The sequence below is a fragment of the Oryx dammah genome, unplaced genomic scaffold, assembly GCF_014754425.2.
Source record: "Oryx dammah isolate SB20612 unplaced genomic scaffold, SCBI_Odam_1.1 HiC_scaffold_23, whole genome shotgun sequence".
In the NCBI taxonomy this organism is placed as follows: Eukaryota; Metazoa; Chordata; class Mammalia; order Artiodactyla; family Bovidae; genus Oryx; species Oryx dammah.
The window spans coordinates 87150261-87177172 of record NW_024070207.1 but is presented as its reverse complement, the minus strand read 5'-3'; the positions used below and the strand labels follow the sequence as shown (position 1 = coordinate 87177172).

The window sequence follows — 26912 nt, the reverse complement described above, 5'->3', positions numbered from 1 at the left end:
TGAAATAAATCCCAAATTCACTTATATTTGTGTTGATCTACCCACCTGTACATAGCAATCTCTATAATTTTATACAGATATATTATTTCCATAGCAACTAAACCCAGATGGACTCCACAGAGTTATGAAACTAAATACTGTAGTTCCTTTGTCAGACCAACACTGCTATAATTCAGTACTATGTATGCAAACTGGATTCATAATATAGTCAAAAATCTTATCACCTATTTATTCTGCTCTGCTGGTTGCTTTTATATTTTACCCCAAAATCAGACATACTTTTTCCTTACATAATTATGCAATCTGTTTAGCCTCTGGCCTAGCCCAGGTGAAATCCCTGTACCTTCTAAGAGTTTCTGCAGGCTGTTCCGCATCACATGGATGTTCTCAATGCTCATGAACCTGAAGCGAATGTTGGCATAGTTGTCTTCATTTTCATACCCCTTCCCAGCTGCTCGGTTGGCCAAGGCATTTAACTGCAATATTGAGAACATAAGAGAGCAGATAGAGCAGATGATGAAAGAACATGGTTTGTCAATCTCAATGCTTCATTCTAAACAATTTTAAATCTTACCCATTTAAAAAAAGTCAGATAAGATACAGCACATTCTGGAATGAAGAGAATTTCATTGGCATTTAGATAAGGTATTTTAAGTAACAGAATAGTACAGGGAAAGATAAGGAGATTTATTATTTATTTTATTATTAAAACCCAGCTTAAGAGATTGATTGAAGGATATGGCAGCTATGAGGATGTCTGATCTGAAGAACTAAAATAATAATTTTGAGTTTCCTATCACAAACAAATGTTTTCTCACCTGAAAGGGCTTTATATTGAGAAAAAAGTCTTTATAATTGAGAAGTTCAAAAGTATTTATAACTGAGAAGCTCTAGAAAGAAGTCTAAGAACTTCAGGGCCTGTTAATTATAAAGAACTACTGTAGAAAAATGTCTAAAACATGACTTCATGAGATACATGACTTTCACTCATTGATAAAATTGAAATGGAGCTACCAAGGGCCATTTTAACACTATATTCAGCTGTTATAATCAGAACACTTGTAGGTCATATGAAGAACGTTGGGTGGGGTAGAGAGTAAATGGGACTTGCAGAGAGGAGACATTAATCAAAAAACTATAAAACAGCCAAAATACCTTCTATAATGATGACCATCTTACTAATGTTGTCTGGGCCTATTTTCTAGTCTCCCATTACAGTGCATTTCAGAAGGTAGGAGAAGCATGTATATGGATAGGGTGTAGTTTCTGTAGTAATAATAATTTAAGAATGCTATTGAAATAATAGCATTTAAGAATTTAAAATAATAGCATTTAAAATTTAAGAATGCTATTGAAACCTCAAAAACACAAACTATTGACATTAACACATGCAGGAAAAAAAATCTAGAAGTTAACATATTCTACTTAGAATGCAAGATATTTTTTAAAGGGAAAGACAATGGTAATTCTGACTTCTTATCACACAATGTCACTGAGCTTTCATTAAATTAATGACAAACATCAAAGGGACACCTCAGGAGGTGTAAGCAACAACCACCTAGTAATAAGAAAGTTTATGATGATTGATGGATGCATCCAAAAATTAAACAATAATTATAGCAGTCCCTACCCAAGTTTGGGCAGCAGCAGAAAGGCCAGCTACTACAGATAGCTAGCTACATCATACCACTACACACTCTCTGGGAATAGGTTTGGCATATCTGAGAAACTGCTATATATAAGCAGCCTGATGTTCAAGTAGGAAAGAATATATAATATTTGCTGAGCCCCCAGTATGTGTATACTAGATACTGTGCTAGATCCTTCACATATATTATCTCATTTAATCCTCAACAAGAACCACTAAAGATAGGTACTTTTATTATCCCCATAAGAAGATGAGTTCAGAGATGTGAACCAGTTTCAACCAGAATCATATGGATAAAAGCTGAAGGCAAGGTCTGAACCCAGATTTGATCAACTCATAAGGATGGAACTTTGTCACTACAATACAGTTTCTAATAAAAGCATTGATCTAGCCATCCAGAAGAGGAGTATTGCTAGATATTTGTATGTCCTCTGAGAGAGGAAAAATGGACCTATTAAAAAGGACTTTTGAGGAACTCCCCTGGTATTCCAGTGGCTAAGACTCCATGCTCCTGAGGCAGGGGGCCCAGATTCAATCCCAGGTCAAGGAACTAGATTCCACATGCCACAGCTAATAATTTTCATGCCACAACTAAAGATTCCTGGAGAAGGAAACGGCAACTCACTTCAGTATTCTTGAATGGAAAATCCTTTCGACTGAGGAGCCTGAAAGGTTACAGTCCAGGGGGTCAGAAAGAGTCGGACATGACTGAGAACACACACAAACACACACACTAAAGATTCCACATGTATCAACAAAGGTCGAAGGTCCCACATGCCACAACTAAGACTTGGTACAGCAAAATAAATAAATAAAATACACTTTAAAAAAGATGGACTTTTTGATCTTTCATTTGGACAAAGGGTACCAATTCTTTAGTTTTTCAAAAGCTTGGTACTTCTCTTTACCATTTTAAGATTAATAATGGTGAAAGACACAGATTTGATTAAATTCTTTCTAATCCCTTAATGTCAAATGCAGTTTTAGTTGAAGCAAGACAGCAAACTTCTGAGAAACTGAAGGATGATTGTTGTTGTTCAGTTGCCCAGTCATGTCCCACTCTTTGCTATGCCAGGCCTCCCTATTCCTCACTATCTCCCAGAGTTTGCCCAAGTTCATGTCTATTGCATCAGTGATGCCATCCAGCCATCTCATCCTCTGATGCCCTCTTATCCTTCTGCCTTCAATCCTTTCCACCATCAGGAACTTTTCCAATGAGTTGGCTGCTTGCATCAGGTGATCAAAACACTGGAGCTTAAGCTTCAGTATCAGTTCTTCCAATGAGTATTCAGGGTTGATTTCTGTCAAGATTGACTGGTTTGATCACCTTGCTGGCCAAGAGACTCTCAGGAGTCTTCTCCAGCACCACAGTTTGGAGGCATAAATTCTTTGGCACTCTGCCTTCTTTAGGGTCTAGCTCTCACACCTGTACCTGACCACTAGGAAGATCATAGCCTTGACCATATGGACGTTTGTTGACAAAGTGATGTCTGCTTTTTAACACACTGTCTAGGTTTGTCATCACCTTCCTGCCAAGAAGCAATCGTCTTCTGATTTCATGGCTGCAGTGACCATTCACAGGGATTTTAGACCCCAAGAAAAGGAAACTTGTCACTGCTTCCACCTTTTCCCCTTCTACCTGCCATGAAGTAATGGACATCAATATCTTAGGAATCGGTGAACTAAAATGGATGGGAATGGACAAATTTAACTCAGATGAACATTGTATCTATTACTGTGAGCAAGAATACCATAGAAGAAATGGAGTAGCCCTCAAAATCAACAAAAGAGTCTGAAATGCAGTACTTGGGGGCAACCTCAAAAATGACAGAATGATCTGTTTGTTTCTAAGACAAGTCATTCAACATCACAGTAATTCAAGTCTATGCCCCTACCACCTATGCTGAAGAAGTTTAAGTTGAACAGTTCTATGAAGACCTAGAAGACCTCCTAGAACTAACACCAAAAAAAAAAAAAAGAAGAAGAAGAAGCTCTATTCATTACTGGGGATTGGAATCCAAAAGTAGGAAATCAAGAGATGCCTGGAGTAACAGGCAAGTTTGGCCTTGGATAACAAAATGAAGCAGTGCAAAACTAACTGAATTATGAAAAGAGAATGCACTGGTCATAGTAAACACCCTCTTTCAACAACACAAGAGACGACTTTACACATGGTCATAACCAAATGGTCAATACTGAAATCAAATTGATTATATTCTTTGTAGCTGAAGATGGAAAAGCTGTACACAGTGAGCAAAAACAAGTACTGGAGCTGACTGTGGCTTAGATCATCAGCTTCTCATAGCAAAATTCAGGCCTAAATTAAAGAAAGAGGGGGAAAGCAACAGGCCAGCCAGGTATGACTTAAATCACATCCCCTATGCATATGGAGTGGAGGTGATGAATAGATTCAAGGGATTAGATCTAGCAAACAATGTACCTGAAGAACTATGGACAGAGGTCTGTAATACTGTACAGGAGGCAGTGAATAAAACTATCCCAAAGAAAAAGAAAACCAAGAAAGCAAAGTGGTTATCTGAGGAGGCTTTACAAATAGCTGAAGAAAGAAGAGATGTGAAAAGCAAGGGAGAAAGGGAAAGGCACACCCAACTAAACACAGAGTTCCAAAGAATAGCAAGGAGAGACAAGAAGACCTTTTTCAATGAGCAATGCATAAAAACAGGGGAAAATAACAGAAGAGGAAAGACTAGAGATCCCTTCAGGAAATATCAAGGGAATATTTTGCCCAAAGATGGGCACAATAAAGGACAGAAACGGTAGAGAACCAGTAGATGCTGAAGTGATCAAGAAGGGATGGAAAGAATACACAGAAGAACTGTACAAAAAAGATCTTAATGAACCGGATTTCTATGATTTTGTGGTCAGTCACCCAGAGCCAGACATTCTGGAGTTCACGTGAAGTCAAATGGGCCTCAGGAAGCACTGCTGTTAATAAAGCTAGTGGATGTGATAGAAGTCCAGTAGAGCTATTTAAAACCTTAAAGAATGATGGCAAAAAGGTGTTGCACTGAACATGTCAGCAGATCTGGAAGACCTAGCCGTGGCCACAGGACTGGAAAAGGTCAATCCTCATCCTAATTTCCAAGAAAGGTAGTACTAAAGAATGTTCAAACCATCAGACCATTGCACTCATCTCCCATTCTAATAAGGTCATGCTTAAAATTTTGCATGCTAGGCTTCAGCATTTTGTGAACTAAGAACTTCCAGATGTCCAAGTAGGGTTTAAAAAAGGCAGGGGAACCAGAGATCAAAGTGCCAACATTCACTGGATCATAGAGAAGGCAAGAGAATTCCAGAGAAACATCTACTTCTGTTTCATTGACTATGCTAAAGCCTTTGACTGTGTGGATCATAACAAACTGTGGAAAGCTCTTAAAGTATACCAGACCATCTTACCTGTCTTAAAGAATACCAGACCATCTTACCTATCTCCCAAGAAACCTGTATGTGGGGTCAAGAAGCAACAGTTAGAACCCTGTATGGAACAACTGATTGGTTCAAGACTGAAATGGGAGTTCAATAGGGCTGTCTGCTGTCACCCTGTTAGTTTAACCTATATGCTGAGCACATCATGAGAAATGCCAGGCTAGATAAGTTACAAGCTGGAATCAAGATAGGTGGGGGAAACATCAACAACCTCAGATATGTGGATGACATCACTCTAATGGCAGAAAGAAAAGAGAAACTAAAGAGCCTCGTGATAAGGGTAAAGGAGGAGAGGGAAAGAGTCACTTTGAAACTAACAAAAACTAAGATCATGGCATCCGGCCTCATTACTTCAAATAGAGGGAGGAAAAGTGTTCTTGATCTCTTATGCTTCTACTATAGGTCTCTACACTTTCTGTCCTTTATTGTGGCCATCTTTGGGGCAAAATGTTCCATTGACATTTCCAATTCTCCTGAAGAGATCTCTAGTCTTTCCCCTTCTGTAGTTTTCCTCTACTTTTATGTATTGTTCATTGAAGAACACCTTCTTGTCTCTCCTTGTTATTCTTTGGAACTCTGGATTTAGTTGGATGTACCTTTCCCTTTCTCCCATACTTTTCACTTCTCTTCTTTCTTCAGCTATTCGTAAAGCCTCCTTAGATAACCACTTTGCCTTCTTTCTTTCCTTTTACTTTGGGGAAGTTTTGATCACTGCCTCCTGTACATTATTACAGACCTCTGTTCACAGTTCTTAGATCTAATCCCTTGAATCTATTCATCACCTTTACTGCACATTCATAGGGGATGTGATTTAAGTCATGCCTGGCTGGTCTAGTGGTTTTCCATACTTTCATTGATTTAAGCCTGAATTTTACTAGGAGAAGCTGATGATCTGAGCCACAATCAGTGCTAGTACTTGTTTTTGCTAACTGTACACAGCTTCTCCATCTTTAGCTACAAAGAATGTAATCAACTTGATTTTAGTATTGAACATTTGGTTATGTTCATGTGTAAAGTCATCTCTTGCATTGCTAGAAAAGGGTGTTTGCTATGACCAGTCCATTCTCTTTGCAGAATTCAGTTAGCCCATACCCTGCTTCATTTTGTACTCCAAGGATGGTATATGAACAAAAACAGAAATTATTTTCTCTACTGAGCCCAGTGAGTCAGAGAGATCACAAAAAATGGACACACATCTGTCTAAAGCCACAGTGTGGTTTCAAAAACATGCTCAACTCTGTGGTCACAATCCCTGGCTTAGGCTTCTACCTAAATCAGGGACTTAGCAATCACTAGTTAGCAATGAAACCACCTAGTGAGCCACATTCCACATATCAAATTATAAGCAAAACTATTTTGTTCTGTGGCTCTGTGTGAAAAGAAAAGACTTTAAGGGAACCTGAAAGATGGTGGAGGAGTAGGTGGACATGGAGTACATCTCTCCCCACAGATGCATCAGGAATACACCTTCAGATACAAAAATGCATGGAGAACACCAGCTGAGAGTGGACAGAAGTTCCTGACCAGCGGAAAAGAATATATAGAACCAAGCAAAACTCAGCAGTATGAAGGGACGAGGGGGAGAAACAGGAGTGTTACTAGGACTTGACCTGTCCTTGGCAGGTGGGGGAACTGAAGCAGGGGTCTGATCCCCACAACAGGGTAACTGTCTGAGTTGGAGGAGAAACATTTAAGGCTGTGAGTGAAACAGCTGATCTGTGGCAGCCTAAATGGAATGAGAATCAGACAGTCCTTGCTGCAGCCATACATACCCTGAACAGGGACACAGGTACCCTAGAAGGTGCAGAGGCTAGGAGCTGGACCTTAGGGATTGTGGAGCAATCTTACAGCGAGGGCTGCTGTTGGCTGCAGAGAGACAGATGAGGGGACATGACGGAGGAGACTGCAGTGGGAAATGCCTGTGGAGGAACGTGAGGTAACCATGGAAGCAAGGCAATACTGCTGAGTCACATGTAGGGGGTGGAGCCATCACCATAGCATCTCTCTCCCCACAAGTGAGCACCAGCAGCTGAACAATAGAGAGGCTGGCCCATCAGGCACCTGACACACCGAACTACAGAGCAGGACCACACCCAGGGTGCCCCTTTAAGTACCTGAAGTGCTGATCTACAGAGCAGGACCCCAGCCAGGGTGGTCACTCTATGTAGCTGATGCACCGAACAACAGAGAAGGACCCCAGGCAAGGGAGCCCTATGAGTGCCTGAATAGGCAGAGCTACAGAGAAAGGCTAGCCAAAGAGGCCTTCTGATCACCAGCTACCAGAAGCTCAAAAGATTCTGACAGGGCCATAACTCCACCAGCTGAGGCAGTCCATGTCCCTGCACACTTGGTGCTGCCAGGATCCTGGCAACCTACACAGCTGTGCCACCTTCACACTCAACACTCACTGGGGTAGAGGTGCCACAGGCAAAAAAAAAAAAAGGAAAAGAAAAAAAATGTCTTGCATGCAGGGTCGCTTCAGTTGTGTCCAACTCTTTGCAACCCTGTGGGCTATGGCCTGCCAGGCTTCTCTGTCAGGGGGTTCTTCAAGCAAGAATACTGGAGTGTATTGGACAATACTGGTTGCCTTACCCTTCTAGAGCACTGTGTTTCCTGCTGCCCTAGCCGCTAACTCCCCTGAGTACCTGGTGCTGCCAGAATCACTGTGACCCATGCAGCTACAACAACACCTCTGCACCTGGCCCTCACTGGGGCAGACCCAAGTCCTCTAGGACAGCCTCAGGAGCAAACCTCAGTGGATGACCCACATGCAGAGATGGAAATAAAACCACAATAGAAACCCAGGGGCAGTGTGGTTGAGGAAGAAGAACCAAAACCTTCTCACCAGCCGTCAAAGCTGCAGATTAAATTCCCATGATCAACTAGGCAAACTTTCTGTGGAATATATGAAAGGACATTGAGGGCTCCCACAAAACAAAATGCACTCGTTCTCAGAGCTGTGGACAGTGGAGGCAAGATCACACAGGTGAATGACCAGATTAGAATCTGAGGTGCACCCACAGCAGGCCCAAAGACCAGCACAGTGTTGGAAGGCATCCTCGGAAGGTGAGGTGGACTGTGACTCCCAGCATGGGAAAGGATCCTGACAGCAATGACCAAAGAAAAACATTTATTATGCTTATGTTTTGACTTGTTCTATTGTTAATTTTGGATTTTCTTTTCCATTTCCTTTTTGTTCCCCTTCTGTTGTAGTTGTTGATTTTATGGAAACTATGAAAGCTAATTAAGCTTTTGAATTTTTTTTTTTTTGCAGTCACACTTTTCATTGTTGTTAAAAACCTCTGACTCTATATTGGGCTTTTGCATTTCTGTGGAATTTTCTTTTATTTCTTTATTCTTTCCTCTTCCTTTTTGATATCTTTTTTCTTTCCTCCTTTTTTAATTTTAATTTTTTAAACCTATTATTATTTTTTCTATACTTATTCCTTTGTATGCTTTTCCTACTGTTCTCTTCCCCTTGCAATTAACTTTAATTTACATAAATCTTCTTTATCTGCCTCTATTTTGCTTTAAATGTTTATTCTTTCCTTCCTTTCCTCTCATCATATTTGTTAGTTTTGTTTTCATTGTTTTATACCCTACTTGGCACCTTGCTTTAGTTTTGTTTCCCGTTTGTGCTTTAGTTAGTCTTGTTCTTAACAGGTAGATATAATTTTTGGTTTCCTTTTATTGCTAGGTCAATCTATTGTACTTTTGTTTTGTTGGACTGTTTTGATTTTGCTTATGTTCTGTTCAGTTCAATTCAGTCACTCAGTGGTGTCCAACTCTTTGCAACCCCATGAACTACAGCACACAGGCCTCCCTGTCCATCACCAACTCCTGGAGTCCACCCAAACCCATGTCCATTGAGTTGGTGATGCCATCCAACCATCTCATCCTCTGTCGTCCCCTTCTCCTCCTGCCCTCAATCTTTCCCAGCATCATGGTCTTTTCAAATGAGTCAGCTCTTAGGTGGCCAAAGTACTGGAGTTTCAACTTCAGCATCAGTCCTTCCAATGAACACCCAGGACTAATCTCCTTTAGGACAGACTGGTTGGATCTCCTTGCAGTCCAAGGGACTCTCAAGAGTCTTCTCCAACACAATTCAAAAGCATCAATTCTTCGGAGCTCAGCTTTCTTTATAGTCCAACTCTCACATCCATACGTGACCACTGGAAAAATCATAGCCTTGAATAGATGGACCTTTGTTGTCAAAGTAATGTCTCTGCTTTTTAATATGCTGTCTAGGTTGGTCATAACTTTTCTTCCGAGGAGTAAGCCTCTTTTAATTTCATGGCTGCAGTCACCATCGGCAGTGATTTTGGAGCCCCCCAAAATAAAGTCTGACATTGTTTCCACTGTTTCCCCACCTATTTCTCATGAAGTGATGGGACCGGACGCCATGATCTTCGTTTTCTGAATGTATCAAAAAGTGAGAAATGCCACAAAGGAAACCACTTGAATACAAGACCAGGCATCACCCAACCACCTGTGCAGGATGCCTCATCTAAACAACAAATAAAACAAAAATACAAACCCAATCATCAACAGACAGGATTACCACCTCACTCAGCCTTTCCCATGAGAGTAAAAACAAACAAAATTCAGTATAAATCTCACCCTATATGAAGATTATACAAACTACTGCACTAACCTTAGGGGGGCAGAAACCAAAAGGAGGAAAGAATTCAGCCTTTAAGCCTGGGAAAAAGAGACATCAAACACATTAAGTTTAAAAAAAATAATGAAAAGGCAGATAAACACTGCACAAATGAAGGAAAAAACTAGAAACACAGTAGTACAAATAAGTGAAGAGGAAATAGGCAAACTACATAAAAAAGTATTCAGAATAATGATAGTGGAGATAATCAAAAACCTTGAAAACAGAATGCAGAAAATGCAAGAATCGATTAACAAAGACCTAGAAGAATTAAAGAATAATAATAATAAAAAGACAAACAACACTATTACTGAAAGTAAAAATACTCTAAAAGGAATCAATAGCAGAACAGCTGAAACAGAAGAACGAATCATTAAGCTGGAAGATAAAATGGTGAAAATAACTTCTGAAGAGAAAAATAAAGTAAAAAGAATGAAAATAACTGAGGATAGTCTCAGAGAACTCTGGGACAATATCAAACACACCAACATTAGAACTATACAGGTCCCAGAAGAAGAAGAGAAAAAGAAATGGTATGTGAAAATTTTTGAAAAGATTATAGTTGAAAATTTCCCCAACATGGAAAAGGAAATAGTCAACCAAGTCCAAGAGGCTCAAAGAGCCTATGCAGCATAAACCCAAGGAGAAACACACCAAGACATATGCTAATAAAACTAAAAAAGATTAAACACAAAGAAAAAAATACTAAAAGCAGCAAGGGAAAAATAACAAGTGACATACAAGGGAAATACCATATGTTTAACAGCTGATCTTTCAGCACAAACTCTGCAGGAAGGGAATGGCAGGATATAATTAAAGCACTGAGAGCAAAAATCTATAATCAAGATTACTCTACCCAGCATGAATCTCATTCAGAATTGATGGAGAAATCAAAAGGTTTTCAGACAAGCAAAAGGAGAAATCAAAAGGTTTTCAGACAAGCAAAAGTTAAGAGAATTCAGTACCACCAAACCAGCTGTACAACAGATGTTAAATGGACTTATATATTCAAGAAATACAAGAAAAGATTTACAAAATGAACCCCCCAAAATTAAGAAAATGGCAATAGGAATATAGATATCAATAATTACTTTAAATGCAAACGAGTTAAAAGCCCCAACCCAAAGACACAGATTTGATGAATGGATACAAAAACAAGACCCATATACATGCTGTCTACAAGACACCCAGTTCAGACCTAAAGACACATACAAACTGAAAGTGAGAGGATGGAAAACTATATTCCATGAAAATGGAAAGCAAAAGAAAGCTGGAGTAGCAATCCTCATATCAGACAAAATAAACCTTAAAATAAAGAATATTACAAGAGATAAAGAATACTTAGGAATATATCTACCTAAAGAAACTAAAGACCTATATATAGAAAACTATAAAACACTGGTGAAAGAAATCAAAGAGGACACTAATAGATGGAGAAATATACCATGTTCATGGATCAGAAGAAATCAATATAGTGAAAATGATGATATTACCCAAAGCAATCTACAGATTCAATGCAATCCCTATCAAGCTACTAGCGATATTTTTCACAGAGCTAGAACAAATAATTTAACAATTTGTATGGAAATACAAAAAAACTCGAATAGCCAAAGCAATCTTGAGAAAGAAGAATGGAACTGGAAGAATTAACCTGCCTGACGTCAGGGTCTACTATAAAGCCACAGTCATCAAGACAGTATGGTACTGGCACAAAAACAGAAATATAGGTCAATGGAACAAAATAGAAAGCCCAAGATAAATCCATACACCTATGGACACCTTATCTTTGAGAAAGGAGGCAAGAATATACAATGGAGAAAAGACAATCTCTTTAACAAGTGGTGCTGGGAAAACTGGTCAACCACTTGTAAAAGAATGAAACTAGAACACTTTCTAACACCATACACAAAAATAAACTCAAAATGGATTAAAGATCTAAATGTAAGACTAGAAACTATAAAACTCCTAGAGGAGAACATAGGCAAAACACTCTCTGACATAAATCACAGCAGGATCCTCTATGACCTACCTCCCAGAATATTGGAAATAAAAGCAAAAATAAACAAATGGGACCTAATTAAACTTAAAAGCTTCTGCACAACAAAGGAAACTATAATCAAGGTGAAAAGATAGCCTTCAGAATGGAAGAAAATAATAGCAAATGAAGCAACTGACAAACAACTAATCTCAAAACTATACAAGCAACTCCTGCAGCTCAATTCCAGAAAAATAAATGACACAATCAAAAAATGGGCCAAAGAACTAAACAGACAGTTCTCCAAAGAAGACATACAGATGGCTAACAAATACATGAAAAGATGCTCAGCATCACTCATTATCAGAGAAATGCAAATCAAAACCACAGTGAGGTTCCATTTCACGCCAGTCAGATGGCTGCTATCCAAAAGTCTACAAGTAATAAATGCTGGAGAAAGTGTGGAAAAAAGGGAAGCTCTTGCACTGTTGATGGGAATGCAAACCAGTACAGCCACTATGGAGAACAGTGTGGAGATTCCTTAAAAAACTGGAAATAGAACTGCCTTATGACCCAGCAATCCCACTGCTGGGCATATACACAGAGGAAACCAGAATTGAAAGAGACATGTGTACCCCAATGTTCATTGCAGCACTGTTTATAAGAGCCAGGACATGGAAGCAACCTAGATGTCCATCAGCAGATGAAAGGATAAGAAAGCTGTGGTACACATACACAATGGAGTATTACTCAGCCATTAAAAATAATACATTTGAATCAGTTCTAATGAGGTGGATGAAACTGGAGCCGATTATACAGAGTGAAGTAAGCCAGAAAGAAAAACACCAGTACAGTATACTAATGAAGGACAGGGCATCTGGTCCCATCACTTCATGGGAAACAGACGGGGAAACAGTGTAAACAGTGTCAGACTTTATTTTGGGGGGCTCCAAAATCACTGCAGATGGTGACTGCAGCCATGAAATTAAAAGATGCTTACTCCTTGGAAGGAAAGTTATGACCAACCTAGATAGCATATTCAATAGCAGAGACATTACTTTGCCAACAAAGGTCTGTCTAGTCAGGGTTATGGTTTTTCCAGTGGTCATGTATGGATGTGAGAGTTGGACTGTGAAGAAAGCTGAGCGCCAAAGAATTGATGCTTTTGAACTGTGGTGTTGCAGAATACTCTTGAGAGTCCCTTGGACTGAAAGGAGATCCAACCAGTCCATTCTAAAGGAGATCAGCCCTGGGTGTTCTTTGGAAGGAATGATGCTAAAGCTGAAACTCCAGTACTTTGGCTACCTCATGCAAAGAGCTGACTCATTGGAAAAGACTCTGATGCTGGGAGGGATTGGGGGCAGGAAGACAAGGGGATGACAGAGGATGAGATGGCTGGATGGCATCACGGACTCGATGGACATGAGTTTGAGTGAACTCTGGGAGATGGTGATGGACAGGGAGTCCTGGTGTGCTGCGATTCATGGGGTTGCAAAGAGTTGGACACAACTGAGTGACTGAACTGAACTGAACTGAACTGAACTGACATGAATGCATATATATGGAATTAGAAAGATGGTAATGATAACCCTGTATGCAAGACAGCAAAAGAGACACAGATGTTCAGAACAGTCTTTTGGTCTCTGTGGGAGAGGGAGAGGGTGGGATGATTTGGGGGAATGTCATGGAAACATGTTTAATATCATATAAGAAACGTATCACCAGTCCAGGTTCTATACAGGATCCTTGGGGCTGGTGCACTGGGATGATCTGGAGAGATGGTATGGGGAGGGAGGTGGGAGGGGTTTCAGGAAGGGGAACACGTGTATGCCCATGGCGGATTCATGTTGATGTGTGGCAGAACCAATACAATGTTGTAATTAGCCTCCAATTAAAATAAATAAATTTTAATTTTAAAAATTACATTCCCTTAGGAAAAAAAAAAGGACACTACATAATGATCAGGGGATCAATCCAAGAGGAAGACATAACAAGTATAAATATCTATGCACCCAACATAGGAACATTTCAATACATAAGAAAAACACTGACAGACAGTAAAGGAGAAACTGACAGTAACACACTAATAGTAGGAGACTTTAACACCCCACTCACACCAATGGACAGATCATCAAAACGGAAAATTAATATGGAAACACAAATCTTAAATAATACATAAGATGAGAATCTGTCCTTGACTGACAGCCAACAGCCAGTGAAGGTTCAAATGCTCAACGAGAAGCAGCAGTAGGAAAAGCTGGGCACCAGGCATGTCATCAAGCTATGATGAGTGGCTGAAGGGCATTTTCCTGCCAGTTAGGGCTAACAAATATGTCGCTATCAAAGTTCATATAGTCACCTTGGAAATTAATATGTATACAGACTAGACACATCAGTGTCTCCACTTGAGAATGGAATGGCAAACTACTTAGTATTCTTGCCTTGAGAACCCCATGGACAGTATGAGAAGGCAAAAAGATATGACACTGAAAGAGTGACCCCACAGGTTGGTAGGTGCCCAGTATTATATTGGGGTAGAGCAGAGATATAGCTACAGAAAGAATGAAGAGGGTGAGCCAAAGTGGAAATGACATCCAGTTCTGGTTGTATCTGGTGGTGAAAGTAAAGTCAGATGCTGTAAAGAATAATATTGCATAGGAACCTGAAATGTTAGGTCCATGAAGCAAGGCAAACTGGATGTGGTCAAACATGAAATGGCAAAAGTTAATATTGATATTTTAGCAATCAGTGAACTAAAACGGACGGAAATCTGAGAATTTAATTCAGATGACCATTATATCTATTACTGTGGGAAAGAGTTCCATAAAAGGAATGGAGTAGCCCACATAGTCAACAAGAGAGTCTGAAATGCAGTACTTGGTTGAAATCTCAAAAATTACAGAATGATCTTGGATAGTTTCCATGGCAAACCATTCAACATCACAGTAATCCAGGTCTATGCCTCACCTTCTAATGCTGAAGAAGCTGAAGTTGAATGACTCCATGAAGACCTAAAAGAACTCGTAGAACTAACGTCAGAAAATATGTCCTTTTCATCATAGGGGACTGGAATGCAAAAGTAGGAAGTCAAGAGATACTGGGAATAACAGGCAAATTTAGCCTTGGAGCACAAAATGAAGCAAGGCAAAGGCAAAAGCAAAGCAAGGCAAAGAGTTTTGCCAAGAGAATGCACTGATTGTAGCAGACACACTCTTCCAACAACATAGAAGATTCTACATGGGCATTACCAGATGGTCTGTACAGAAATCAGATTGATTATATTCTCCGCAGCCAAAGATGGAAAAGCTCAATACAGTCATAGGAAAAAAAAAGAGAGAGAGAGATCTAGAATTGACTGTGGCTCAGATCACCAGCTTCTTATTGCAAAACTCAAGCTCAAATTGAAGAAAGTAGGGAAAAACACAAGGCCATTCAGATAAAACCTAAATCAAAATCTTAAGATGATAAGGTGGAGGTGATAAAGTGATTCAAGGGGCTAGATATAGTAGACAGAGTGCCTGAAGAACTATGGATGGAGATTCATAACATTGTACAGAAGGTGATGACCCAAAATCATTCCCAAGAAAAAACAAAGTTGTTGTCTGAGGAGGCCTTACAAATAGTTGAGAAAAGAAGAGAAACAAAAGGCAGTGGAGAAAGGGAAAGATATACCAAAGTGAATGCAGAGTTTCAGAGAATAACAAGGAGAGATAAGAAAGCCTTCTTAAGTGACCAATGCAAATAAATAAGAGGAAAACAATAGAATGGGAAAGACTATAGATCTCTTAAAAAAAAAACTGGAGAAGGGAAATTTTCATACAAAGATAGGCACAATAAAGGACAAACAGGAGGACCTAACAGAAGCAGAAGAGAGTAAGAAAAGGTTGCAAGAATACACAGAAGAACTGTACAGAAAAGTTCTTAATGACCCAGTTAACCAAGATGGTGTGGTCACTCACCTAGAGCCAGACATCCTGGAGTGTGAAGTCAAGTGGACTTTAAGAAGCATTACTACGAACATAGTTAATGGAGGTGATGGAATTCAGGTTGACCTATATCAAATCTTAAAAGATGATGCTGATAAGGTGCTGTACTCTTTAGGCCAGCAAATTTGTAAAGTCAGCAGTGGTCACAGGACTGGGAAAGGTCAGTTTCCATTATAATCCCAAAGAAAGGCAATGCTAAAGAATGTTCAAATTACTGCACAATTGCATTCATTTCACATTCCAGCAGGATTATGCTCAAAATCCTTCAAACTAGGCTATGGAAAACGTGAACTGAGAACTTTCAGATGTATAAGCTGAATTTAGAAAAGGCAGAGGAATGAGGGATCAAATAGCCAACATAGGCTGGATCAAAGAAAAACCAAAGCAATTCCAAAAACATCACATCTACTTCTGCTTCATCGACTATGTTAAACTATTTGTGTGGATCATAATAAACGGTGGAATATTCTTACAGAGATGGGAATACCAAACCACTTTACCTGCCTCCTGAGAAACCTGTATGCAGGTGAAGAAGCAACAGTTAGAACCGGACATGGAACAACGGACTGGCTCCAAATTGGGAAAGGAGTATGTCAAGGCTGTATATTGTTACCCCCTGCTTATTTAACTTATATGCAGAGTATATCATGCAAAATGCTGAGCTGGATGAAGCACAAGTTGGAATCAAGATTGTGGGGAAAAATATCAACAGCCTCAGATATGCAGATGATACTACTTTAGTGGTAGAAAGTGAAGGGAAACTAAAGAGCCTCTTGATGAAAGTGAAAGAGGAGAGTAAAAAAGCTGGCTTAAAATTCAACATTCAGAAAACAAAGATCATGGCATCCAGTCCCATTACTTCATGGCAAATAGATGGGGAAACAATGGAAACACTGACAGACTTATTTTTTTGGCTCCGAAATCAATGTGGACAGTGACTGCAGCCATGAAATTAAGGGACACTTGCCCCTTGGGCTTCCCTGGTGGCTCAGAGGTTAAAGCGTGTGCCTCCAATGTGGGAGACCTGGGTTCGATCCCTGGGTCGGGAAGGTCCCCTAGAGAAGGAAATGGCAACCCACTCCAGTATTCTTGCCTGGAGAATCCCCTGGATGGAGGAGCCTGGTAGGCTACAGTCCACGGGGTCACGAAGAGTCGGATATGACTGAGTGACTTTACCTTGCCCCTTGGAAGAATGGCTATGAAAAACCTAAACAGTGTATTAAAATAGAGATATCACTTGGCTGACAAAGTTGCATATATAGTCAAAGCTATGGTTTTTCCAGTAGTCATGTATGGATATGATAGTTGAACCATTAAGAAGGGTGACTGCCAAAGAATTGACATGTTCAAACTGTGGTGTTGGAGAAGGCTGTTGAGAGTCCTTTGGACATCAAGGAGATCAAACCAGTCAATCTAAAGGAAATCAATCCTGAATATTCAGTGGAAGGACTGATGCTAAAGCTGAAGTTCCAATATTTTGGCCACCTGATTCAAAGAGCTGACTTACTGGAAAAGACCCTTATGCTGGGAAAAATAAGGGCAAGAGGAGAAGGAGGGACAGAAGATGAGATGGTTGGATTGCATCACTGACTCGACATGAGTTTGAGTAAACTCAGGGAGATAGTGATCAACAGAGAAGCTTGGTGTACTGCAGTTCATGGGGTTGCAGAGTCAGAAATGACTTAGCATCTGGACAACAATAACAAATCAGTCCTTTACTTGCCTAGTGGGACACAATTCATCTACAATCCCTTATTAGAGCCAGACAAAATGCTGAAAGTCAAGGAACTAATGCAGAGAGTTTAGGTTTACCAGAGGATCCTCCTTTCTGCAACACTCACAGGCAGTGGTAAGACTAAGTTGTTCAAAGTACCTTCTCACAGTCTTGCTTGACAGTGAAGGCTATAATAAAAAGAGTTTCCAAATGGCTCTCCAAATGGAGAATATGTTGCCTCCACAATTTAGAGACAATGCCCCTCAAAAGCAGAAAGTAGTTTTGGAATGAAAATGATGCCCCTTTCCCTTGGCAACACAATTCTCCTAAAAGAAAAAGGGCGAGGGATGAGAGAGTCAATTCCTAAGTAGGTTGATAAGAAGTCTGTGGTCCCCGAAGAGGAGGACGGGGTCTGGGGCTCTCAAAGAAGAGATGGAGATCTGGAATTCTCAAGGAGGAGGAAAGGATGAACTTTTTTTCTACATTCTTTAGTCTTAATAAGGATTATATAGCAACACTCTATCCTGTTTGAGGACCTGTTTCTCCTTCTTGAGAACCTTCTGACTAGTCCTGTTAACTTAAAAAGTATATTATGGAAGTGGATCTGGAAAAATCATTCTATTGTTAATTCTAATCTTGTCATCTTAAAATGAAAATTGTGGGAATGGGTCTAGTAAGATCTTTACAACCTTGAGACATTCTTTTGATTTATTGCAATAACCCATTAAAAAGTATACAGCTCCCTTGCTAAGAATAGCGAGGGGGGCCCTCTCTGTTCCTCTTCTGATGTCTATGTCAGAAGCTTTCTCTGTCCCTTTTTATACTTTATTAAAACACTGTTACACAAAAGCTCTTAAGTGATCAAGCCTAGTCACTGGTCTTGAAGCTAAATCTTCTTCAGAGATCACAAATCCAACATTGTTCACTGTAAGCTATCATCTTGGGGGCTCATCTTCATCTGGGATCTTCAGGACAAGGTAAGAACACTCAAGAGTTCTAACCCTCTGTTTTCTCAGTATACATGTTTTCTACTTTACTTCACTAACTCTAGGGTGTGCCTGTGTGAATGAATGACATGCCCTATGCAAAGCAAGGGACAAGCCCTGGTGGCTCATAATCACTGAAGACAGCCCCAGAAAGGGGCACCTTGTCAGGGGTTTATACCGACCTGCCAATGCCAAGAGACTCCCAACATCCCTGCTAGGGGAGCAGCCAGAAATGGGCAAAGCATGTGGACCAAACTTTCCTTTCTCAGTCAACTTTTCCTGGTCTCTTTGACCATTTTGTAATTGCATGGGGAATTAGAACTACTAACCTCATCTAATTCCTAGAATGTTGCTGTTCACTCTTGTTATCTCATTTGATAACTTCCAATTTGCCTTGATTCATGAAACTAACATTCCAGGTTCCTATGCAATATTGCTCTTTATAGCATTGAACCTTGCTTCTATCACCAGTCCCATCCACAATTGGGTGTTGTTTTTGCTTTGGCTGCATCCCCTCATTCTTTCTCAAGTTATTTCTCCACTGATCTCCAGTAGCATATTGGGCACCTACAGACCTGGGGAGTTCATCATTCAGTGTCCTAACTTTTTGTCTTTTCATACTGTTCATGGGGTTCTCAAGGCAAGAATACTGAAGTGGTTTGCCATTCCCTTCTCCAGTGGACCAGATTCTGTCAGACACTCCACCATGACATGTCCGTCTTGGGTGGTGCCACATGGCCCCGAGAAGACATATATGCTGACAAAGCAAGAGATTTTATTGCAAAAGAGCACCCGGGCAAAGAGCAGCAGGGTAAGGGAACCCATAAAAGCTCTGCAACGGGAATCCCTTAGAAGAAAGATTCCTTCTAAGGCAGGAATCTCTTAGAAGAAATGGAGTAGCCATCATAGTCCACAAAAGAGTCTGAAATGCAATACATGGATGCAATCTCAAAAACGAAAGAATGATCTCTGTTCATTTCCAAGGCAAACCATTCAATAACATGGTAATCCAAGTCTATGCCCAACCAGTAATGCTGAAGAAGCTGAAGCTGAACAGTTCTATGAGGACCTACAAGACCTTCTAGAAATAACACCTAAAAAAGATGTCCTTTTCATTATAGGGGACTGAAATGCAAAAGTAGGAAGTCAAGAAACACCTGGAGTAACAGGCAAATTTGGCCTTGGAATACAGAATAAAGCAGGGCAAAGGCTAATAGAGTTCTGCCAAGAGAAGGCACTGCTCATAGCAAACACCCTCTTCCAACAACACAAGAGAAGACTCTACACATGGACATCACCAGATGGTAAACACCGAAATCAGATTGATTATATTCTTTGCACCCAAAGATGGAGAAGGTCTATACAGTCAACAAAAACAAGACTGGGAGCTGACTGTAGCTCAGATCATGAACTCCTTATTGCCAAATTCAGACGTAAATTGAAGAAATAGGGAAAACCACTAGACCATTCAGGTATGACCTAAATCAAATCCCTTATGACTATAGAGTGGAAGTGAGAAATACATTTAAGGGACTAGATCTGATAGACAGAGTGCTTGATGAACTATGGACAGAGATTCAGGACATTGTACAGGAGATAGGGATCAAGACCATCTCCCAAAAAAAGTGAAATGGCTGTCTGAGGAGGCCTTACAAATAGCTGTGAAAAGAAGAGAAGCGAAAAGCAGAGGAGAAAAGGAAAGATATACCAATTTGAATGCCAAGTTCCAAAGAATAGCAAGGAGAGATAAGAAAGCCTTCCTCAGTGATCAATGCAAAGAAATAGAGGAAAAAATAGAATGGGAAAGACTAGAGAACTCTTCAATAAAATTAGAGATACCAAGGGAACATTTCACGCAAAGATGGGCTCGATAAAGGACAGAAATGGTATGCACCTAACAGAAGCAGAAGATATTAAGAAGAGGTGGCAGGAATACACAGAACTGTACAAAAAAGATCTTCATGACCCAGATAATCACGATGGTGTGATCACTCACCTAGAGCCAGACATCCTGGAACAAGTAGGCCTTAGGAAGCCTCACTATGAACAAAGCTAGTGGAGGTGATGGAATTCCAGTTGAGCTATTTCAAATCCTAAAAGATGCTGCTGTGAAAGTGCTGCATTAAATATGCCAGCAGATTTGGAAAACTCAGCAATGGCCACAGGACTGGAAAAGGTCAGTTTTCATTCCAATGCCAAAGAAAGGCAATGCCAAAGAATGCTCAAACTACCACACAATTACACTCATCTCACACGCTAGTAAAGTAATGCTTAAAATTCTCCAAGCCAGGCTTCAGGAATACGTGAACAGTGAACTTCCAGATGTTCAAGCTGGTTTTAGAAAAGGCAGAAGAACCAGAGATCAAATTTCCAACATCTGCTGGATCACTGAAAAAGCAACAGAGTTCAGAAAAACATCTATTTCTGCTTTATTGACTATGCCAAAGCCTTTGACTGTGTGGATCACAAGAAACTGTGGAAAATTCTGAAAAAAGAGATGGGAATACCACACCACCTGACCTGACTCTTGAGAAACCTGTATGCAGGTCAGGAAGCAACAGTTAGAACTGGACTGTTAAACAACAGACTGGTTCCAAATAGGAAAAGGAGTATGTCAAGGCTCTATATTGTCATCCTGCTTATTTATCTCATATGTAGAGTACATCATAAGAAATGCTGGGCTGGATGAAGCACAAGCTGGAATCAAGATTGCTGGGAGAAATATCAATAACCTCAGATATGCAGATGATAACATCTTTACGGCAGAAAGCAAAGAAGAACTAAAGAGCCTCTTGATTAAAGTGAAAGAGAAGAGTGAAAAAGTTGGCCTAAAGCTCAACATTCAGAAAACTAAGATCATGGCATCCAGTCCCATCACTTCATGGGAAACAGATGGAGAAACAGTGGAAACAGTTTCAGACTTTATTTTACTGGGCTCCAAAATCACTGCAAATGGTGATTGCATCCATGAAATTAAAAGGTGCTTACTGCTTGGAAGGAAAGTTATGACCAACCTAGATAGCATATTAAAAAGCAGAGACATTACTTTTCAACAAAGGTCTGTCTAGTCAAGGCTATGGTTTTTTCACTGGTCATGTATGGATGTGAGAGTTGGACTATAAAGACAGCTGAGCTCCAAAGAATTGATACTTTTGAACTGTGGTGTTGGAGAAGACTCTTGAGAGTCCCTTGGACTGCAAGAAGATCCAACCTGTCCATCCTAAAGGAGATCAGTCCTGGGTCTTCTTTGGAAGGACTGATGCTGAAGCTGAAACTCCAATACTTTGGCCACCTCATGTGAAGAGCTGACTCATTTTAAAAGACCCTGATGCTGGGAAAAATTGAGGGCAGGAGGAGAAGGGGACGACAGAGATTGTTGCATGGCATCACCAACTCAATGGACATGGGTTTTGGTGGACTCCGGAAGTTAATAATGGACATGGAGGCCTGGTGTGCTGCGATTCATGGGGTCGCAAAGATTCAGACAGGACTGAGTGCTGAACTGAACTGAACCTAACCTAATCTGCTGAATTGTAGACTTCCAAGGGACTTGTGATCCATGCTGTTTCTGTGTACTTTTACTTAGACCGCCTGTATGGAAGCACCTAGCCTGGCTAAGAGCCAAAAGTTACTGTATGGAAGTGCCTAGCCTTGCTAGGAGCCGAAAGTTACCAAAGCACATTTGGGAGTAAGGCAGAACTCTAGCTCCATGAATGTGTCTCAGGCTAGAGGGCACTCTCTTGGCTGCTTGCCTAAGGGGCCAATGACCTGAAAGTGAGTCTTTGTCATGGCTGTGTCTCTGATCTATATGCATAGAAGCACTGCTGGTGACCATGAGGTTTTTGAGGACACAGATCAGGAACTGCAGTATCTGGTCTGATTGGATTTGCAATGGGCTTCTTCCTTTGGTGGTGCTAGCTTTTAGCAGATCAGAGAAAGTGCTCCACTGGCTTCTGTCTCAACTCCTTAGATATTCTTTTGAGGAGTCTGTGGAAATGAACTGGAAGGATTGACCCTAGTAACTTGAGGATAAAAATAACTTTTTCCTACTGGCCACACTCCACTACCTCTTTTGCCATCACATATACTGATATAGCGATAACTCACCACTTCTACTGTGGTCAGGATTGTATTCAGAAATGTGCACAAGCACATGGAAGACAGATGCTTCCCCTAGCAGTCGTAGCTTGGGAAACACTCTGGCAAAGCTATACTGCTCCACCCCAGGTGGCATCAGTGGAAAAGGGTAAATCAAACAGAGGTCTTGGTGGTATGGAACTAGAAATCAATTTGGGATGCCGTCAGGTCTACTCCTGGTGCATTTCCACCCTACCTCGGTGGTAGAACCAGGAGGGATGAGTACAATGCCTGTGTTGGTAAGGGGCCGACTAAGTCCAACCAGGGAAGGAAAGCTTCAGTGGAAAGTCTGTCCACACCCCCATCTAGAGCAGGGAAGGACACTTCCAGAGGAAAGAAGCCAAGGCTGTGGATGCCACTTTTTTCTCTCTTACAGATGGGAGCTAGCAGTTCCAAAAACACTCCTTTAAAACGTATTTTAAAGAACTGGGACAAGTTTGATCCCCAGAATTTAAAAAAGAAACGCCTGATCTTCTTCTGTGATACTGAATGGGCATGGTATTCTTTGGAAGACAGAAACACTGGCCTGTTGAAGGGTCTCAATTATAATACTGTTTTACAATTAGTCGGTTCTGTAGAGAACAAGAAAAATGGGTATACATGTCTTGAAGGCAAGGGAAACAGGGAACACAAAATAGCTCTCCTTCCTGTTGGAAGCCAAGCAGTTCCCATAACAGAACCACTTTGTCAGATGCATTCTTGAAGGACTAAAGTCAGCGTTCACTAAGACTTTAAACTATGCTAAGTTGGCTGACATAGAACAGGGGGAGAAGGAAACTCCTGGTAAATTCTTAGACAGACTACAAGAAGCTCTCTGTAAGTTTATTTGTTGATCCCAAAAGGGCAGAGGAGGAATGATCTTAAAAGATAGATTTCTCACTAAGTCAGCTCCAGATATCCACCATAAGTTACGAAAACAGGCATTGGGACCAAATAAGTCTTAAGAAAAACTGTTACAGCTGGCTCAGACAGTGTATTACAGTAGAGAATATGAGGAGGAGAAACGACAACAGAAAAGAACCAAAGGAAAGGCCCAGGCTCTAGTGATGGCTGTGGAAACTTCTATAAATCAGTCTGAAGAGAAAAATGCCCAGAGGAACCCAGGTGAAAAGGGATGGGCTTGTTATTACTGTGGAAAGGAGGATCATCTCATGTGAAGTTGCCCTCAGGCATCTAAGCTGCCCCAGTTCCATGTTCAGTTTGCAAAGGACCATACTGGAGAAGAGACTGCCCTCGAGGTGTAGGCCCCAGGGGTCAGACTCTCAAGACAACCAAGACTGAAGGTGCTTCAGGGTCCCCACACAAGCTCCCATCCTAATAACACCTGAGGAACCCCAGGTATTAATAATTGTTGGCAGGCCAATCAGTCGACTTTCTTTTAGACCCTGAGGCAACTTTCTCAGTGTTCACTGAAGCCCCTGGTCCACTTTCCTCCCAATCCACTACTGTAATGGGACTGTTAAGATGAGCCAAATGCTATTATTTCAGTCATACTTTAAGCTGCAACTAGGACTCTGCTGTTTCCTCAGGAGTTTCTGATTGTGCCAGAGTCTCCCTCACCCCTTTTGGGGAGGGATACCCTGAACAAGGTCCAGGCCTCTGTTTTCATGAATATGGAACCCACTCTTTTAACTGAAGAAGATGTAAATCCTAAAGTGTGGGCTCATGGAAAAACTGTGGGTTGAGCACAAAATGTTCCTTTCCTTATTAAGCTCAAACACCCTCACTTATTTCCACATCAAAAGCAGTATCCATTCAAGCCTGAGGTTAAGGAAGAGTTAAAACCCATCATTGAAAATTTAAAGGAACAGGGGCTATTAATTCCTTCTAATAGTCCATGCAACACTCCTATTTTTGGTGTGAAAAAGTCAAATGATAAATGGAGACTAGTTCAAGATTTATGAATAATAAGTGCCTAATCCTTATATTTTGTTGTCTGAAATTCCTGAACGAGCCAAATATTCTTCAGTCATTGATTTGAAGAATGCATTCTAGAGTTAAACCTATACTATACTATCCTCTACCTATGACTTTCAGACAACTGAGAGGATAATCCTCTTGGGCACTACAGGCACATGTGGATTCCGGGTTATGGGGAAATTGCCCAGCCTTTAATGAGGGCTTGAACTATCCCTCAAAGAAGAGACTGTCTCTATGACAGACTGTTTTTGCACACAGATATTGTCATAGATCCTAAAGCCTTAGAATTAACTATGTGACTCAGCTTTCAGCTTTTCAAGAGACATTACAAGAACTCCAGGAGGTGACCCCTGATCCAGCCTTCACAATCGTTCTAACTGCTGTGTCTGTGGAGCTCTCCCCTCCTCATCAATTGAAGGCTTAACATAGTTAGTTTCTCTCATTTAAGGAAATGACTTTCTTCAAGTCTGCAAATACCTTCACCAACAATAATCATATGTGATGCCTCTTCTTGATCTGATTACATCTAACAAGCCTAAGATGGACTGATAACATATTGTACCTTAACTATGCACATAATGTAACTTTTAATATTGATTATGTTTTAACTTGGTTTAATGACTATTTTGCCTTATATCTGTAACTGTATAATGGGATTTGTTTCTAACTGTCTGAAAATCTTTAAGTTACAAATAGTTGTACAGGCTCCTACAAGTGCCACAGCCTCCTCCAACTATTACTTGGGGCCCCTGGATCAGAGACACTCAATATGAGGAGAATATGTTACCTCCACAATTTAGGGATGACATCCCTCAAAAGCAGGAAGTAGTTATGGAATGAAAATGATGCTCCTTTCCCTTGGCAACACAATTCTTCTAAAAGAAAAGGGGGGAATGAGAGAGTCAATTTTTAGGTAGGTTGATAAGAAGTCCATGGTCCCTGAAGAGGAGCAAGGGGTCTGGGGCTCTCAAAGAGGAGATAGGGGTCTGGAATTCTCAAGGAGGAGGAAAGGACAAACATTTTTTCTACATTCCTTAGTCTTAGTGCAGTAGACCCAGGTTCTATCCCTGGGTCGGGAAGATCCCCTGGAGAAGGAAATGGTAACCCACTCCAGTACTCTTGCCTGAAAAACTCCATGGACTGTCTGCTGAGGAGCCTGGTAGCCGACAGTCCATGGAGTCACAAAGAGTCACGACTGAGTGACTTTCACTAGTCTTAGTAAGGATTATATAACAGCAATGTATCCTGCTTGAGGACAAGTTTCTCCTTCTTTAGAACCTTCTGACTAATCTTGTTATCTTAAAATGTATATTATGGGAGTGGGTCTGGTAGAATCTTTCTATTGTTAATTCTAATCCTTTCATCTTAAAATATAAATTTTGGGAGTGGGTCTAGTAAGATCTCTACAACCTTGAGACATTCTTTTGGTTTACTGTAATAACCAATTAAAAAGTATATAGCTCCCTTGCTAAGACTAGTTAGGGGAGCACTCTCCATCCCCCTTCCGATGTCTGTGTCAGAAACTTTCTCTGTCCCTTTTTATATTTTAATAAAATTCTGCTACACAAAAGCTCTTGGGTGATCAAGCCTGGTCCCTGGTCCCAAAGCTAAATCTTCTTTGGAGATCATGAATCTGACATCATTCACTGTAAGCTATCAACTTCATGGCAAATAGATGGCAAAAGAGTGGAGACAGTGGCAGATTTTACATTCCTGGACTTCAACATCATTGCAGATGGTGACTACAGCCATGAAATTAAAAGACGCTTCTTTGAAGAAAAGCCATGACAAACCTAGATGGCATGTTCAAAAGCAGAGACATCGGAGGTGGTCCTAAGATGGCGGAGGAATAGGAAGAGAATACCACTTTCTCCCTCACAAATTCCTCAAAAGATCATTTCAACGTGGAGGAAATTCCACAAAACAACCTCTGAATGCAGGCAGAGGACATCAGGCAACCAGAAAAGCAGACCATTGTCTTCAAAAAACAGGTAGGAAAAAATATAAAAGACGAGAAAAGAGACAAAGGAGGTGGGGAGGGAGCTCTGTCCCGGGAAGGGAAGCCCGTCCCGGGAAGGGAATTCTAAGAAGAGAGGTTTCCAAACACCAGGAAACACTCTCCCTGCCGAGTCTGTGGCGAGCCTTGGAAACACAAATAAATAGTTAAAACCAACAGATTACAAGCCCAACAGTAACTCCCCCAGCGGAAAAGCTGCGCAGACGCCTGCATTCGCCACTAGCAAGTGGGGGCAGGGCAGGGAAGCGCGGGAGGCGCGGGCTGCCGTGCTCAGTAAGAAGCGGGCAGAAACCACGCGTAACCAGAGTGATCGAACTTGGGCTAGCAAACCAGACTGGGGAATAGCTACCACGCGAAAAGCGCGAACATAAGACCCCGCCAGGACCGCGCACAGAACAAAGGATGGAACGGAAATAGCCGGC

General features: G+C 40.8%; 1 protein-coding gene across 2 annotated transcripts in view; it reads right to left on the bottom strand.

The window, feature by feature from the left end:
* Window positions 1-26912, bottom strand: part of MTMR8 (myotubularin related protein 8) — a 230332-nt gene that overhangs the window by 161442 nt on the left and 41978 nt on the right. For both annotated transcript variants that reach the window (XM_040266115.1, XM_040266114.1), the window contains exon 7: window positions 344-476. In XM_040266115.1, the coding sequence (XP_040122049.1) occupies window positions 344-476 (133 nt within the window). The remainder of the gene's footprint in view (window positions 1-343; window positions 477-26912) is intronic.